General features: G+C 37.6%; 2 protein-coding genes across 7 annotated transcripts in view; both read left to right on the forward strand.

The window, feature by feature from the left end:
- Positions 1-18706, forward strand: part of LOC127813058 (uncharacterized) — a 148334-nt gene that overhangs the window by 122415 nt on the left and 7213 nt on the right. For 4 of the 6 annotated variants that reach the window (XR_008026057.1, XM_052353779.1, XM_052353780.1 and 1 more), the window contains one exon: positions 7188-7275. The exons of 1 other annotated variant lie outside the window; for it this stretch is intronic. Coding sequence is in view for 4 of the 5 variants with exons in the window: in XM_052353779.1 (XP_052209739.1) it covers positions 7188-7275 (88 nt within the window). In the remaining variant the exon portion in view is untranslated. Of the gene's footprint in view, positions 1-7187; positions 7276-14549; positions 15004-18706 lie in introns of those variants that run through there. One more of the 6 variants, XM_052353781.1, reaches the window with a different exon arrangement.
- LOC127813060 (uncharacterized) lies at positions 15225-16268 on the forward strand. The gene is made up of 2 exons (XM_052353785.1): positions 15225-15559; positions 15656-16268. The coding sequence occupies exons 1-2, from the start codon at positions 15494-15496 to the stop codon at positions 16115-16117; spliced, it is 528 nt and encodes a 175-aa protein (XP_052209745.1). The 5' UTR covers positions 15225-15493; the 3' UTR covers positions 16118-16268.

Genomic DNA, 18706 nt, shown 5'->3' on the forward strand with positions numbered 1-18706 from the left:
ATGATGTTGGGCAAGTTCACAAATGTCAAATTGAAAATTATTGATCACGGCATTTTGGAAAAGTAAACATGTTCTTATGTAAATTGAATGGAGGATGTCCTAATCTAAAATGTTGAAGCTAAATTTCAGATGAGTTTGAAAGATTGAATGAGTTGAAGGAAACACCATAAGCTTTAGAGTGCATCAACCGAGCATCACCCTAATCTGACTTGCTTGAATCCTCAAGGTAGTAGAGCCATTCCATTCCCTTTCCCTAGCAAATCCAATCATCCTCTCCGTTCTCAAGTTCTGAAAAACACAATGGTTAGTAGAAAAAAATGACTTGGGCTTAGGAACATCGAAAAAAATCTCAATTTTTGGTAGGTTGGTGGATGGAGAGGTCGGTATAGAGCTTAGGAACACCAAGAATATCTATTAGGGTGAGTTGGGGACTTAGACTTATGTGTCCTTGTTTGGCAACAGTAACAAAAGTTCATCAGCAATTATGATTCTTCTGTTACTTGGGGAAGGTTTGTAGGTGTCAAAATTGGTTGGGCCATGTGTGATATGATTAGTTGCTCTTAAATCAAGAACCCACAAGTCATGACGATCAGAAACTTTAGAGTTTTTAAAGATTATGCACTCACCTGACTGAGGTAATGAACCCATTAGAAGATTTAAAGAGAGAGAGAGAGTAAAGAAAGGCCTTGATTTTGTCAAGCTCTTCCTTTTGCAAAGGTTCTTCGCCACTAGACTATGGCTTCTCTTGAGGAGTTCCTTCTCCATTCATTAGATTGGCTTGTGAACAGATTCGGTCCCTAGAGTAGGGAAACCCGAATTTAAGCCAAGCTTTGATCAATGAACTCGCTTACTTGATCCAATAGATAGGAAACCTATTTATACAAGTTTCTATGCAATCTAATCCTAGAATTTAGGAGCTAGTATACAACAGAAAAATAAGATAAGAAAACTTCTATCTACTCCTATTATTTTTCCTAGATTTTAGGAACTTATCTAGCTGCATCTTTATCTCCTTTCTTTGATCTGCTGGAGGCTTTATCTGCTGTGCATCAGCTTCTTATCTACTTCCGTGACTTCTTCATAAGTTAGGACTCTCTCTCCAACACCCGCCTTCCCCCCTCAAGCTAAGGAATAGATATCTCTCATTCCTAGCTTGTTGATGAGAGTTTCAAAACTTGGTCTAGCCATGGTTTAGTTAATATATCTGCCTCTTGGTCTGCTGTAGAGCCGTGTTGGTTTGGTTAACGGCATTTGTAGATCTTCCATCAATCTGGCCACCCAAATTAATTCGCAAACGCCTTGGGCAATCGCCCTAAATTCCGCTTCAGCACTACTTCTTGCTACAACGGACTGTTTTTTACTTCTCCACGTGACTAAGTTACCCCATAGCTTTGTACAAAAACCTAATGTAGATCGACTATCAACCACTAATCCTTCCCAATCTGCATCAGAAAATCCTTCTGCCCCTCTTTCATCAGTCTTCCTAAACAATAGTCCCTTACCTAGTATGCCCTTTAGGTATCCCAGAATGTGGTATACTGCTTTCAAATGTTGTTGAGTTGGGGCATGCATAAATTGACTTATGATGCTTACTGAATAGGCTATATCTGGGTGTGTTAAAGACAGATAAATCAATCTCCCAACCAACCTTTGATACATTTCTTTGTCTACTGGTGGATCATCATCCTTCTTCATATACTTCCAATTCCTCTCCAGTGGAGTTTGTCTTGGTTTGCATGCAAGCATTCCTATATTTTTTAGAAGATCAAGAGTATATTTTCGTTGAGATATTACAATACCTTCTTTACTTCTTGCTACTTCCATTCCCAAAAAATACTTCTTATTTCCCAAGTCTTTTACCACAAACTCTTCTTTCAATCTTTCTTTTAGAGCTGCAATTTCATTAGTATCATCCCCTATAACAATTATATCATCAACGTACACAATCAATATGCACCTTTTTCCCATTTGAGTGTTTAATAAATAGAGTATGGTTGGCCTCACCTTGCTTGTAACCAAATTTGGTTAAGGTTAAGCTAAACCTTTTAAACCATGCTCTAGGGGATTGTTTCAAACTGTAGAAAGATTTGTGTAGCTTGCATACCTTCCCAATTCTTTCTTCGTTTTCAAATCCAGGTGAATCTTCATATATACCTCTTCTTCCATCTCTCCATTTAGAAAAGCATTCTTAATGTTGAATTGAAATAACTCCCAATCTAAATTAACAGCAATGGATAGAAGTACTCTAATGGAATTTAACTTTGCAACTGGAGCAAACGTCTCTTCATAATCTATTCCATAGGTTTGAGAGTACCCTTGGGCTACCAACCTGGCTTTATAACGATCTATACTCCCATCTGATTTATATTTGATAGTAAATACCCATTTGCAGCCTACAATCTTTTTATTCTTTGGTCTGTCCACCAGTTCTCATGTATTGTTGCTGTCCAAAGCCTTCATTTCTTCTATCACAGCATTCTTCCAATTTGTATCACCCAAAGCTTCATGTATATTGCTGGGAATAGAAGCTTCATCCATAGTTACAGTGAATGCCCTGAACTGTGGGGATAATTTAGAGTAATTTAGATAATTTGATATGGGATATTTCACACAAGATCTTACTCCTTTTCTAACTGCAATAGGTAGATCCAGATCACTGCTAGCTGCTGTATTTTTTTCCTCATTTTCTAAACCGTTCTCAGGTTCCAACAACTGTCTGATTTGAGGAGCAGGATTTTTTGGCTTTCTTGAGTAGACTTTAAGTTGTTTTTCTAGACTCAATCCTTCCCTTAGGTCAGTCTCCCCTAGTTCATCTGGGCTATGATCAGATATTGGGCTTGTAGCAACTGATGGTTGAATGTTGCTGGGTTTAATCGTTGCAGGCTATGAACAAACAGCTGCAAGATTATCACAAGTAGTAGTGGGAGATATAGGCAATGTGATAGGCATTGAAATTGTGGGATCCCAATGGCTTTCTTCCACTGGTAATGCAGTACCAGTGTGATAAAAAACTGTTTCATCAAATATTACATCACAAGAAACAAAGAATTTTTGTGATGTAGGACAATAACATTTATATCCTTTTTGGGTGGGAGAGTAACCAATGAAAATACACTTGAATGACTTTGGTTCTAGTTTGTGACGATTTGGGCTGGTTTGATAGACATAGACCAGACATCCAAACACCTTTGGGGTAAGAGTATTGAGAATTCGAACATAAGGAAAGGTAGTCATCAAGTTGTTCAATGATGTTTGGTATTTTAGAACTTTGGTTGGGAGCCTATTAATCAAGTAAGCGGCTGTTAGAATAGCCTCCCCCCAATACCTATTAGGAGTGGAACTTGTGAACATCAAGGATCTAGCTACCTCAAGTAAATGACAGTTTTTTCTCTCACCTACCCCATTTTGTTGGGGCGTATAGGGGCATGTGCTTTGATGAAATATACCATTCGTAGTGAGGTATTGGGTAAATGGGTAAGAGAAATATTCTCGGCAATTATCAGTTCTAAGGATGCAAATAGAGGACTGAAATACGTTTAGAACAAGCTTATGGAAATTCTGAAAGATCGCACATACCTCAGATTTTTCTTTTATTAGATACACCCAACATACCCTTGTGTGATCATCAATGAAAGTCACAAACCATCTGGTACCATTCAAGTTTGAAACCCTAGCTGGACCCCATATATCATTATGGATCAAATGAAATGGTTTGGAAGGATTATATGCTTTTTGAGAATAGGAACTGTGAGTTTGTTTAGGAAGAATGCAATGGTCACACTTGAGCTCCAAATTAGCTTTATTGATGAATAAATTAGGGAACAAATGTTTCAAATACTGAAAACTAGGATGACCAAGATGTTTATGTCATAACAAAATTTCTGAATTCAAACTAACCGAAAAAGAAAAACTACTAATCAACTAACTAAAGAAAGCCTTGTTGTCCAATACCCAATAGAGCCCATCCTTTTCCTCAGCACTGCCAATCATCTTCCCCATGGACCGATTCTAAAAAACACAATGCGAGGAGGAGAATGTCACAATACAATTCAGGTAACTAGTGAGTTTACTCACAGATAACAAGCTACACTTTAAATTTGGCACATATAAGACAGATTCAAGTACTAAACCAACCACACACACTTTTCCTTTTCCCTCAACCGAAGATATTGTTCCATCTGCCATTAACACAATTAGATCCCTATTTTCCAACTGAAAATTTTCAAACATAGTCATGGATCCGGTCATATGATCAGATGCTCCTGTATCCACAACCCAGTTGTTGTTGCTTATCCCTCTAGTAGTCAAGGAAAAAATTGAGTTACCTCTTTGGGTCAAAGATGGTGTTGGAGTAGCTGTTGCTGGTCCATCTAATTCCTTTGGAATATGTGTACCATTCAGTAATTTCTGCGAGAAATCTACCTAATCTGCTGTTAGATTTAATCCCATACCTCTTTCGTTATTAGGAGCACTTGCAGTTGCAGGTATACTTGTAGCGGTATAGGCTGGTCTTTCCTTGTCCTTCTCCTTCTTGTTTCTTGATTGCCAATTCGGTGGCTTTCCATGAAGTTTCCAACAGTTGCTTTTTGTGTGGTAGGGCTTATTACAGTGTTCACACCACTATTTTGCCCTCAGATTTTCTTCTTTTCTTGTTGCTGCAAGGGCAGATCCAGTGTTGGGTTCTGCTAAAACAAGCATGACTCTCCTTCTGCTCTCCTCACATCTAACTTCCGCGAATGCTTCTCTAAGTGTTGGCAGTGGCTTAATGCCTAAGAGGCATCCCTGAACCTCATCCAAGTCCGAATTGAGGCCTTGAAGAAAGTCGAAAACTCACTCTTTTTCTTGCATCTTGTTATATTTATGGCTGTCACTCGAGCATTCCCACTTTGGATCATAGTATAGATCCATCTCTTGCCACAACTCTAATAAATTGTTATAGTATTCAATAACAGAGAGTCCACTCTATTTTGTAGTCCGAATAGTTTCTCTAATCTCGAAACATTGAGCAGTATTCTCAAGATCAGAATATAGCTCATGGACTGCATTCCTTACTTCCCTTGCAGTCTTGTAAAACAGATAGGTTCGGCTTATTTTTGCTTCCATTGAATTGATTAGCCACGCCATGAGAATCGAGTTCTCTACTTCCCATCGCTGGTAATCTTTGGATTCTTCTTCAGGTGTTGGAACGGTTCTAGTGAGGTAGCCAAACTTTCCTTTGCCCTTAATCACCAAAGTCACGAATTGAGACCACTCCCTGAAATTCCTACCGTTTAGCTTGTGTTGTGTGATTTGCAAAGTTTGGCTATCCATGGAGAGGGTGTTGGCAGGAATAATGGTAGGCTGCATACTCGACTGTTGGGACACTAATCCGAGAGAGGATTCATCAGTCGCAGGAATGGTTGCTGGATTAGGGCTAGCCATCTTGATCAAGATACTCAATTATGAAAACCGAGCTCTGATACCATGAACAGATTCGGTCCCTAGAGTAGGGAAACCCGAATTTAAGCTGAGCTTTAATCAATGAACTCGCTTACTTTATCCAATAGATAGGAAACCTATTTATACAAGTTTCTATGCAATCTAATCCTAGAATTTAGGAGCTAGTATACAATAGAAAATAAGATAAGAAAACTTCTATCTACTCCTATTATTTTTCCTAGATTTTAGGAACTTATCTAGCTGCATCTTTATCTCCTTTCTTTGATTTGCTGGAGGCTTTATCTGCTGTGTATCAGCTTCTTATCTACTTCCGTGACTTCTTCATAAGCTAGGACTCTCTCTCCAACAGCTTGCAGTTGCTGTTGGCTGCTAGTCCAATTGAGAACTTGGGTCCTTCTGTGGAGTTTGTAGCAGTTCTCTCTATTGTGTCATGGCTTCTTGCAATAAGTACTCCATAACCCATCTCGACTTGATGCTTTCGCTGAATCTGGCTTTCAATTTTGTCCAAGGCTGCTGCTGTCCTCATCCCCTTTTGATACTATGGCTAACCCTTATGTTTGTTGGGTCTCAAGCATAACCATCCATTGTCTCTCTTTAATTCTTACAATAGAAAAAACTTTAGCTAATGATGGTAGCCACTTCTTTCTTAGAATTTCAACTCAAACCTCGTCAAAGTCCACTACCAAACTTGCCAGAAACTCAAATATTCGATCCCTCTCCATATAGCTTTGAATAGTATTAGCATCTGTGGAGCATTTCATTTATATTCTTTGATAGTGGTCTATTTCAAGCCAAAGTCCCTTCATGACATTGTAGTGTCGGTGACTAAAAGAGTTCCTTGTTTTGTCATTGAAATCTTCATCTTGAGTTCAAATATGATGTCTATGTCTTGAGCTTTGGATTACGACTAACGAACGGTTTCCCAAATCTCTTGGGCAATGGGAAGAAACATACAGTTTTTGCTGATTTCAAGTTGCATTGAGCTCCATAACCATGACATTATAATGGAATCTTCTTCATCCTAGGCTTGAAACTTGGAATCCTCTTTGCTAGGTCCGATTCTGTCCAGGTGGCTAGAAGGCAAGGCTAATTATCGACAAGTTGTAGAAGATGCAAAGAAAGAAGAAAAAACCGGCAATAAGGCCAATTATCAATTGTGAAGGCTGATTGAGAGAGAGCCCATGGATGATGGCTCCGATACCATGTGGAAAAAAAATACTTTTCTATGTTGTATTGTGGAATGGTACACTAGGTATTTATTACGAGTGTGGATCCCGATTTAGGCAACCAATCCCAATTAATTAGGGATTAGTCAACTCAATCAAGGAAAAAAAATAAGAGAAACAATACAAATAAGGAAACATAATCTTAGCCTAATAAAAAAGGAAACTCTAGAAATAAGGAAATAGAGATATTCTAGGAGGCAAACAATTATAGAAGAGATTTCTGGATTTCTGGTAAAATGGTATTGAGAAAGTATAAGTTGTTTGTAATTTCCTGGTAAAATGATGCTCTAACCTATTTTTATTGTTAGCAAATCTTGTGCTTTTATATGTCTTCCAAGGGTGTTAAAGGCAAAGCAACCTTTTATATATATATGTTGTTGGTGGTGGTGGTCAATAATGGTGCCTCTAGTATTCATTGTTGTGTTGTGGTTAAATTGCGATGGAGGTGTCATGCATATGTGTCCTCTTTTTTATAATTTTCGGAATGCTCTCCATTTGCTAATCCAGTTACTTCTATTGCAGTTTACGGGCATCAATGGAAGGGTATATTGAGGCTTTTAATCCGAAGGATTCTGTCACTCCTGCTGGAGTTTTCTTTAATAGGGTGAAGGTTAGTGAGACAAATTAGATTCGATGGAGCTTGCAATTTTGTGCTTTTGGGGTAAAATTGTAGTTTTAAAACCTTGGTTTAACGTTTAAGGAAACATAGTTGCTAAATGTGAATATGAAATGTAGACACTTGATATAACAAAATCGGTCATTGCAAAGTGTTAAATTTCCCGAAGATAAACAGCAAGGAGGCAGTCGAGATCAAAATAGAGATAGGTTGTTTTTATTCTTTTATATTTTTGTTCTTTTATCTTTTGTATTTATTTTTTGTGTTTTATCTTCTTATTGTATTTAAATTGATGTAATCTAATCCTAGATAGAAGGTAAGTCATCTAGTCCTATAAAGTAGAAATGTAATCTAGTCCTAAAATATAGGAGAATTCTTAGGAATTTCTTGTATAAATTTTATTATCAACATCAATAAAATCATAAGGAATACCGGTTCCTTTTTCCCAACATGGTATCAAAGCTTGCCGATTCAAGCCTTCTCTTCTAGTAACCAGTGCCTTCATTGCACAATCCTTTTTTTTTAGTGCCTTCATTGTTCGTGCCTTAATAGCACCCGTTTTTTGGGTTTTAGCCATCTAAACCATTCATCCTTCTGTTCTTCCTTCATAACCATGTCAGAAACATCAGCAAATCTGTCTTCTTCACCAACTGTCATCACTGGAGAAACAGTTCTAGTGGATCAACCGCCTCTTGCCGGCGAACTACCAAGTGTTCACCAATCCTACCGGCTAGATGATAGGAATTTTCTTCAATGGTCGCAGCTGATCAAAACCCTTCTTAAGGGCCGAGGAAAGAGCACTCACCTAACTGGGAATCCTCCACCAGAAACTGACCCAAGCTTAAGTACATGGGATGTGGAAGACTACCGCATCATGTCGTGACTATAGAGCACAATACAACCAAATATCAGCATGAACTTTATGTTCCTTAGTACTGACCGAGAAGTTTGGGAGGCTGTTTATCAAACTTACTCAAAGGCCAAGGATGCATCTGTAATCTTTGATGTCAAAACAAAGATCAATGGTTCAAAGCAAGGCCAATTAACAGTCACAGAGTACTATAATCTGATGCTAGGCCTATGGTTAGAGCTTGATCAATACCAAGCTATAAAGATGGTGTGCCAAGCGGATACTGCTACCCTCAATCAGATTCTTGAAAGAGATCGGATAGTAGAGTTCCTAGCAGGCTTAAATCCTGAGTTTGATCAAGTACGGGTTCAGATTCTCGGTAAGGATAAATTACCTAGCCTAAATGAGGTGTTTGCTATTGTTAGAAGTGAAGAAAATAGGAGAGGAGCCATGCTTGGTGGATCCAATATGGAAGGATCAGCACTCCTTTCCAGCAACAAATCATGGAAGCAATCAACAAACCGGAATAAGTCCAGACGAGAAGGGCAGTGGTGCACCTTCTGTAATAAGCCAAGGCACACTAAGGAGACCTACTTCAAGTTGCATGGGAAGGAAGCAGTCCTCAACAGACTTGGTGGATTCAAGAATATAAGGACTCAAGGTCCTCCACGAAACTACCCTCAAAGCTACCTTTCAAACAAAGAACAAGAGGGAGAAACAGAAAAGGAGGAAAGGCCGGGTGTTGGAACTAGTACTGGTGTTGGAATGGACTTCAATCAACTCAATAAAGAGGAGATTAATAAGCTGAAGGAGTTCCTAAAGACCATTCAAGATGGAGGAGCAGCCTGCTCTATGGCTCAACAAGGTAAACAAATCTGTTTTACTCCTTTTTTAGCCTCCAAAACTGGTAGGAATAACACATGAATCTTGGATTCAGGGGCTACTAACCATATGACACCCAATTTCTAGTTTTTTGATACTTATGAGCCTTTTACATCTTCCAAACAAATCACTATTGCCAATGGGACCACAATTCCCATTAAAGGAAAAGGCAAAGTTAACTTTGGTCCAAATTTGTAAATAAATCCGGTACTTTATGTACCAAATTTAACCCTCAGCCTTATCTCCATAAAACAACTCACTCGAGACTTCAATTGCAATGTTGTTTTCTCTCCATATGTGTGTAAATTTCAGGACATGGACACGGGAATGACGATTGGTGTGGCTAAAGAGCAACATGGGCCGTATATCTTACAAGGGAGGAGCACTAATCCTAAAGATCAGCTGCAGGTAGCCTACTCAACCCAGAAAACAGCCTCTGACCGAGCTACCATTTGGCTTCATCATCTTCGCCTAGGTCATCCTCCTTTTAGTTTAGTGAAGGAAATGTTTCCTACTTTATTTAAAACTCTTGATCCTAGTATTTTTCAATGTGATGTGTGTGTTATGGCCAAACATCATAGAACCTCTTATTCAATTAGCAATAAACTATCATCTAGACCTTTTGCTTTGATTCATTCAGATGTTTGGGGTCCTTCAAGAATTTCAAATCAGTCGGGGGCCAAGTGGTTCATCTCATTCATAGATGATTGCACTAGAATGTGTTGGGTTTTCTTATTAAAGGATAAGGCTAGTATTGGGACTGTTCTCCCTTATTTTTGCAAAATGATTCACACACAATTTGGAACTCAAATTCAAAAATTTAGGACAGATAATGCAAGGGATTATTTCAATGCTCACTTACATCTCTTCTTCCAAAACGAAGGAATTGTCCATGAATCTTCATGTATCGACACTCCACAAAAAAATGGAGTGGCCGAGAGAAAGATGAGGCATTTTCTTAATCTCACTCGAACCCTTCTTCATTATCATAATACTCCTAAATATCTATGGGGGGAGGCAGTCTTGACAGCTACTTATGTCATTAATAGGGTCCCATGCAAGATTCTTAACAATCAAAGTCTTTTCCAAAGTCTAACCAAGTTCTTCCCAGACTTGAAACTGCATTCTCCATTACCTCTCAAAGTTTTTGGATGTGTATATTTTGTTCACATACCGAAGGTCCATCGAGACAAGTTAGATCCTAGAGCAAAAAGATGTGTCTTCATAGGGTATTCTCCAACCCAAAAAGGATACAAGTGTTATGATCCTTTCTCTTAGAAAGTCTATATTTCTAAGGATGTCACCTTCATTAAGTCCCAATCCTTTTTTTATTCTCAACCTAAGGGGGAGCATACTCAACCGGAAACTATGGATAATTTCTTTCCAGATTTTTTTCCAGAACCCCCTGCTTCAACCAGTGATTCTGTCCACCATTTCCCTAAGCCTTTCCCATCAAATAACATTGAACTAACAAACTAGCAGCTGATTTCTACCAACCGATACGAAGGCTCACCCTATCTGTACAAGAAACGACAGCCTAATGATGATCTACAACCTACACCAATTGCAGCCCCTAATTTAAGAGTGGAAGAACACATATCTGAAGAGAAAAATACCAGCCAAACAGAATCAGAATTCCCAGATCTGGACCTTTCTATTGCCATCCGGAAAGGGGTCCGAACATGCACCAAACATCCTGTAGCAAATTTCCTATCCTATCATCGCCTTTCTCCTATCTACAGAAGCTTCATAGCAACCCTAGATGCTAATGTTATTCCAAAATCAGTGGACGAGGCACTAAAGGATCCAAATTGGAAAGAAGGAATGTTAGAAGAGATGAGGGCCTTGCACAAGAATCAAACTTGGGAGGAAGTGACTCAACCCAACGGAATTAAACCAGTGGGCTACAGATGGGTCTTTAATTTAAAATACAAAGCTGATGGTACTCTTGAGAGATACAAGGCAAGGCTAGTGGCCAAGGGTTACACTCAATCCTATGGGATTGATTATCTTGAGACTTTTGCCCCAATAGCAAAGATGACAACAGTTCGAGTTCTCATATCATTAGCAGCAAATTTAGGGTGGAAACTACAACAACTAGATGTTAAAAATGCATTCTTGCATGGGGATTTAGAGGAAGAAGTATTCATAGAATTACCTCCTGGATTTTCTCATAACAAAGAAGGGCAAGTTTGTAGATTGAAGAAGGCATTATATGGACTTAAACAGTCTCCACGGGCATAGTTTGGGCGATTTTCTATAGCAATGCATAAAATGGGATACCAGCAAAGCCGAGGGGACCACACCCTCTTCATCAAACACACAAAAGATAAGGTAATTGCTGCTGTGACAAGAAATGATGAAGCTGAGCAAGAAGGCCTAAAACAAAATCTTGCTAAGGAATTTGAGATTAAAGACCTTGGAAAGCTAAAGTATTCCTTAGGCATTGAGGTGGCCTATTCTCAAAAGGGAATCTACCTATCTCAGCGTAAGTACACTCTTGACTTATTGGCTGAGACTGAACTGCTAGGAGGAAAGGGAGCTCAGGTTCCAATAGATCCAAACATCAAGCTACGAGAAAATTACTCTGGAGAAGCAATAGATAAAGGGAAGTTCCAAAGGTTGGTAGGAAAACTGATATATCTCTCACATACTAGGCCGGACATAGCATTTGAAGTAAGCCTAGTAAGTCAATTCATGCATAGCCCCAATGAGGAACACATGCAAGCAGTAAGGAAAATTCTTCATTATTTAAAAGCTACACCAGACAAAGACATTCTTTTTGCACTGAGAGCTATTCTAAAAGTTCAAGGGTACACGGATGCTGATTATGGAGGCTCTTTAGTTGATAGACATTCCACAACTGGGTACTGCATGTTCCTAGGAGGAAATTTGGTATCTTGGAGGAGTAATAAACAAGGAGTAGTAGCATGATCGAGTGCTGAGGCCGAATTCAGAGCTATGGCTCTTGGTGTGTGTGAACTCTTGGGGCTGAAAATTATCCTAGAAGATTTGAAGATTCAAATACAATATCCTCTTAAGCTTCTATCTGACAATCAATTAGCAATCAATATTGCTCATAATCCGGTACAACACGACCGAACCAAGCACATTGAGATTGACAAGCATTTCATTAAAGAAAAACTGGAATCTAGGCTGCTGCAAATCTCCTATATTTCAACCAGTGTTATTAAAGGCGTGCCTAGGCGCGCCTTGATACCAGGCGCAAGCCTGGCGCCTAGAACCAAGCTAGGCCTGAGACATCTGCCCAGGCGCGACTGGGCGCATCCAGGCCCTCAAGCGCAGCCTTGGGCTTAGGCGTGCCAAGGCTGCACCTGGTTGGTTTTAATTGAATCTTAGTTTAATGTAGTTTAATTTTAGTATTTCTTGCTATATTTAATCAAATATAATCCTAATTCAAATTAAACCTAAATAAAAGAAAGCAAGATATTCTGAAAAGCTGAATTCAAAGAGACTTATGATAGAAGAAATCTCAAAAGTCAAGTTTGCAGTTGTCCTCTCCTCTCCCTTCTTGGCTATTCTCAACTATCCTCTCCACGACAGTCACGGCACAGCAACAAGACAACCAGAACTCCTCCTCCTTCTCGGCTTTCCTCTCCCTCTTCAAACGAACGGCTGCAACGGCACAACCCTCCCTTCTCGCTTGGCTCTCCTCTCCCTATTCAAACAGATAGGACCGGCTGCACAACCACCCTTCTTGGCTCTCCTCTCCCTCTTCAAACGGACAAAACACCCATCTTGGCTTTTCTTGCTCTCTTCAAACGGACAACACAGCTTCACTTCACAACTTATCTCCCTTCTCGACTCTCCTTTCTCTTCTTCAAAGCTGAAACGGACAGCATAGCTACAGCCTACTGCATCATCTACCTTCTCGGCTCCCCTCTCCCTTCTTCAATGGTTTCCAGGTATGTTCATTGTTGTTTCCTCTCTTTATTTTTTTTCTAGTTTTGAGTTACAAGTTTCAACAAAAAAGGCAGCAAGCTAGCTGCCAGCAACTGTTGATTTCTTATTGTTGGATATTTGTTTGTTCTTGGAGGAGTTATTTTATTACTCCAAACAGTTTATTACTATTCTATAAAAAGAATAGTGGTTAGCAACTCTTAGTAGCATGAGTTGCATGGCTCCAATGACCCTTAAGCCGCCAGCAACTATTGATTTCTTATTGTTGTTGGATATTTGTTTGTTCTTGGAGGAGTTATTTTATTACTCCTAACAGTTTATTACTATTCTATAAATAAAATAGTGGTCAGCATCTCTTATTAGCATGAGTTGCATGGCTCCAATGACCCTTAGGCCTTAGCAATTATGCCAATTCAATACTGTTCATAAATAGAACAGTGGTCAACTGCATCAGCAATCAGCCCCATGAGCTGCATAGCTGCAATGACAAATGACCCTTTGCGGTATTGTTGTTGACATGTTGTGAATCTTGCAGGAATCAAAAATTTAAAATGTCATCCAACATTATTGATCCTAATCCTGATAGTAGCTCTGCTGGTAGAAGAAAAGATCCAGCATGAAAATATCATAGTTTGGTAAATCCCAAAGACCTTAACACTTTCAAATGTAATTTTTCTGGGAAATTAACTAAAGGAGGTGCATACCGAGCCAAACAACACCTTGCTGGAGGTTATAGGAATGTTGAAATTTGTTCAAAATGTCCTCCTCATGTTAGAGACGAAATTATAGAGTTTATGTCAAAAAAGAAAGGGAAGAATGACTTTGATGATATGCCAGATTTTGATGATATAGATACACTAGGAGATGATGTCGATGAAATGGACGTAGGGGCCTTCCAAAACCGTAGTAAAAGGCCTATGCAAGGACAAGCATCATCTATGCAACAAAAAAAACAAAGGCAACAGCAAAAAGGGCCTCTTGATTTGTTTTTATCTGCTAAACCTAAAGTAAGTAATCAAAAGGATGCAAAAGGAAAGCAAACTACAATAGAGAGTCATGTCAACAAAGAGTTGAGAGAGAATGCATGTGTGGGGTTCAGTAGATGAATGTATGAAGCTGGTATACCATTTAATGCAGTCAATTACCCTAGTTTTAAGCCAATGATGGAGGCTGTTGGGCGAGCTGGTCCGGGAATGAAAACCCCAAGTTTTCATGAGGTTAGAGTACCTTATCTTAAGAAGGAGGTGGAACACACAAAAGAAATTATGAAGAGTCATAGGAGGAATGGGCAAGATATGGATGTACAATCATGTGTGATGGTTGGAAAGATAAGCGAGATAGGTCTTTGCTCAACTTTTTGGTAAATAGTCCAAAAGGGAGTGTGTTTATTGAATCTATTGATACATCTTCCTATGCTAAAGATGGAATGAAACTTTATCAATTGCTTGACCGATTTGTGGAGGACATAGGAGAAACAAATGTTGTTCAAGTTGTAACTGATAATGTTTCAGCTAATGTTCTAGCTGGTAAGTTTTACTTTTACTAATTTATTTTTTTCTTTTTAACTTTTACTGAAATTAAGGATGATTTTTTTCCTTGAATTAATGTTTTGCAGGAGAGTTCTTAATGACTAAGCACAAGAATTTGTATTGGACGTCGTGTGCTGCCCATTGTTTGGACTTGATGTTGGAGGACATTTTTAAAATTCCTAGACTTAAGAGCACATTTCAGAAGGCATGTTCAGTCAATGGGTACCTATATAGCTCTGCACAAGTATTAAATATGATGAGATCATTTACACAAAAAAGAGAGATGCTAAGAGCTGGAAAAACAAGGTTTGCCACAGCTTTCCTCACCCTTTAAAGATTTCATAAACAAAAAGCTAATTTGAGGAAGATGTTCACTTCAAAAGAGTAGACTAACTCTAGATTTGCAAAGGAAACACGAGGTAAGCAAGCAGTTCAAACAGTGCTCCAGGAATCATTTTGGAAAAATATTCTTTTTGCTCTCAAGGTGTCTGGGCCTCTTGTCAAGGTGCTTAGAGTGGTGGATAATGAGGACAAACCTGCTATGCCTTATATTTATGAGGCTATGGATAGGGAAAAAGAAGCCATTGCAAAATCTTTTGATGATGAGAGCAAATACGAGAAAATATTTGAAATCATTGATGAGAGATGGAATGTTCAGTTGCATCGTCCTTTACATGCAGCTGGATATTATTTGAATCCAGAATTTTTTTACTCAAATGAAAGTATTAGAGAAGACAACGAGGTTATTGAAGGGTTGTATGCTTGCATAGAGAGGCTGGTTCCCACTATAGAAGTGCAAGACAAACTTTCGAAGGAGTTGAGCTTTTATAAGAATTCTGAAGGGTTATTTGGCAAACAAATATGTATTAGAGGAAAGAATCAATTATCCCCAGGTAACACAGTTTTCTAAATTATCTAATTTAGAATAGATCAATAATCTATATTTTTAATTGCTAATTTGTATGTGTTTTTCTCAGTTGAATGGTGGTCTCAATTTGGTACTGGAACCCCTAATTTGCAAAAGTTTGCCATGAAGATTTGTAGTCTCACTTGTAGCTCTTCAGGTTGTGAAAGAAATTGGAGTATCTTTGAGCATGTAAGCATTTCAATCTTATTAGTAATATTAAGTATTAACTAGATGATTTCTTATATCTTTTAACTTACTCTAATTCTAATTTAATTATTATGGCAGCTTCATAACAAAAAGAGAAATCGATTGGAGCAACGTCTTAATGATTTGGTATTTGTGAAGTATAATAGAGCTTTGAGACGTCGCTTCAATTTACGTAAATCAATAGATCCCATTTCCTTGGATGAAATTGATGAAAGTAATGAGTGGTTGCTTGGGACAATTGACCAACTTGATGATTCAGATAATGAACTTGTACATGAGGGCGATGATTTAACATGGGTTGATGTTTCTAGAGCTTCCGGTGTTGAAAAAGCTCACTATGCAACTAGATCAAATGCTCCAACTCTAAATTTGACAAAGAGTAGAAGAAGCGCTACTACTTCAAATGCTCCAATTGAACCTGATGAAGATGAAGAGGAAGAGAGATATGATGTGGAAGAAGAGGATATTGGAGATGATGTTTCTGATGATGGGAATATGGAAATGTTAGATCTTGATGTTGACAACGAGGATGATTTTTAGATTATCTAATCTTAATTAGGATTTAAGATCTACAAATCTCTTTTGAATTTAATCTAATTTTAGTTAAAGACTTTTCTTACAAATATTTTTAACTTCTGTGATACTTATATATTTTGGTTGCTGAAATATGTTTGGATTTGTTGTGCTGGAATTCACAGGTATGTAACTTATTTTAATATTTATTTCTTAGTAGTTATCATATGTTGAATTTTTTATTTTTTTTATAACATGCTTGTTAAAATATTATTAGAAGTTAAGACTTATTTTATACATTTTTCTTTAACTAGGACATATATATATTTATTTATTTTTTTTTTATTAATTTGCGCCTAGTTCCACCAAGCTCGCGCCTCGCCTTGCGCCTTGCGCCTCAGGCTCCAAGACCTTTGTCCGCCTTAGTGCGCCTTGCGCCTTTAATAACACTGATTTCAACTAATCAACAGTTGGCAGATCTTCTCACTAAAGGATTGCCTATTAGGAAATTTAAGGAACTAGTAAGCAAGCTAGGAATGGAAGACATCCACTCACCAACTTGAGAGGGAGTGTTAAAATATCTGAAGATAAACAGCAAGGAGGCAGCCGAGATCAAAATAGAGATAGGTTGTTTTTATTCTTTTATGTTTTTATTCTTTTATCTTTTGTATTTATTTTTTGTGTTTTATCTTCTTATTGTATTTAAATTGATGTAATTTAGTCCTAGATAGAAGGTAAGTAATCTAATCCTATAAAGTAGGAATGTAATCTAGTCCTAAAATATAGGAGAATTTTTAGAAACCCCTTGTATAAATTTTATTATTGATATCAATAAAATCATAAGGAATACCGGTTTCTTTTTCCCAACACAAAGTAATGTTAGATTGAAATACCATACTTTCGTGCCTTTCAACTAACTAGAAGTGCTAAAGCAGAGTGTTTGTCATGCTTTTGAATTCTATGATACAGATTAGGTTATTTCAGTTTACAGCATAATATAATCACAAGCCTTAATCCCACTAGATTAGATGGCTACATGAAGTATAGATTTTCAATTAGCTCTATCCTTGTGTTATCCCCTATAAAGTCATTATATCATGTGTGTCATGTCTAAGGGTTTCTTCCAAATTTTCTTTGCTCTATCTCTTCCTCTTCCTCTTTTGCTACAAATTTCCTCCGTTTTATCTACCTTGCCTCATGGGTGCTTCTATCAGTTCTTTGACATTTCCAAGCCATCTTAATTGTGACTCCATCATCTTATCTTCAATAAATGCTACTCCAACCTTGTTATTTGTTCTTATTTTGTCTTCTCTTGCTTGGTCGGACATCCACCACAATATTCTTATCTTACACACATATTTTGTACATAACCCGCTCAATGTTTTGAGCCATACAATAAAGATAGTCTAATAGCCATGCAAGAACCTTTCCCTTTAGCTCTGATGGAATTTTATGATCGCTTAAAATGCTATACGTAATTCTTCACTTTAGCCATCCTTCTTTGATTCTATGCATAACATCCTTCTTTGATTCTATGCATAACATCCTTCCTAATCTTTCCTTTCTTTTTAAACAGTTGATCCAAGATATTGAAATTGATTTTTTTTGGAATAATTTAATCTATGAGTATGAAAATAATATTGTGTGCACTTAAATTTTTACCCAACTTACATTCAACATACTTAGTTTTCCACATGCATAGTTTTGAACCTTTTTATTCTTAGGAATTTTTCATAATTCACTTTTATTATTCACATCATCTTTTGTGTCATCTATCAAGGCAATATTGTTTGCAAATAATATACATCAAGGCACTTCTTGTTGGATGTGTTTTGCAAGTTTATCTATAACAAGACCAAAGAGGTAAGGCTCAATATAGATCCTTCGTGTAATTCAATTATATTTGGAGCCTCCACAAGTCCTAATTTACATTCCTTCTTGATGATACGTGTCTTTGATAACTTGTATATAAGCAATGTGTGCTGCTTTCTTCTCCAATATCTTTCACAAGACTTCTCAAAGCACTCCGTCATAGGGCATTTTTCAAGTCCATAAATTTCATATGGAAATTTTTTTGTTTATCTATGGACCTTTCTGTAAACTGTCTCAGTAAGTAGATAGCCTTTATTATTGACCAACTAGGTGTAAAACCAAACTGGTTTTTAGTTTCTCTTTGTAAGTTCTGCTCAGTTACTCTCTCTCTCTCAAAGTTTCATCATGTGGCTCTTTTGCTTAATTCATGGGAAATTCCTTCTTTTTTGAGAAAATTTGCAAGATTTTGATTAAAATGTTCTCTTCCATAATCAGATCTAATTCTCTTGATTGATATCCCAAACTGAGTAGTTATCGTTTTATGAAAATTCTGAAAGATCGAATTCACCATCAATTTTTCTTTCATAAGATACAATCACGTAGTTCAAGTACAATCATCAATAAATGACACAAACCATCTAGCCCTTTAAGACTTACAACTTTTGATGGTCCCCACACATCAATATGGATTAAGAAGAAGCGTTTAGAAGCTCTTTTATCATACAAAGGGAAGGAAACACGATGATGTTCAACAAGTTCACAAATATCATAATCAAAATTATCAATTGCAACATTTTTGGAAAA

Source organism: Diospyros lotus, chromosome 11, assembly GCF_014633365.1.
Source record: "Diospyros lotus cultivar Yz01 chromosome 11, ASM1463336v1, whole genome shotgun sequence".
NCBI classification, from domain to species: Eukaryota; Viridiplantae; Streptophyta; class Magnoliopsida; order Ericales; family Ebenaceae; genus Diospyros; species Diospyros lotus.

What these genes read in the sequence shown, in the direction of transcription:
- LOC127813060 (XM_052353785.1), top strand. Translation starts at nt 15,494, where the DNA reads ATGAAGATTTGTAGTCTCACTTGTAGCTCTTCAGGTTGTGAAAGAAAT. An exon ending in ATTGGAGTATCTTTGAGCAT is followed by an intron (nt 15,560 to 15,655) that starts GTAAGCATTTCA and finishes TTATTATGGCAG; the next exon opens with CTTCATAACAAAAAGAGAAA.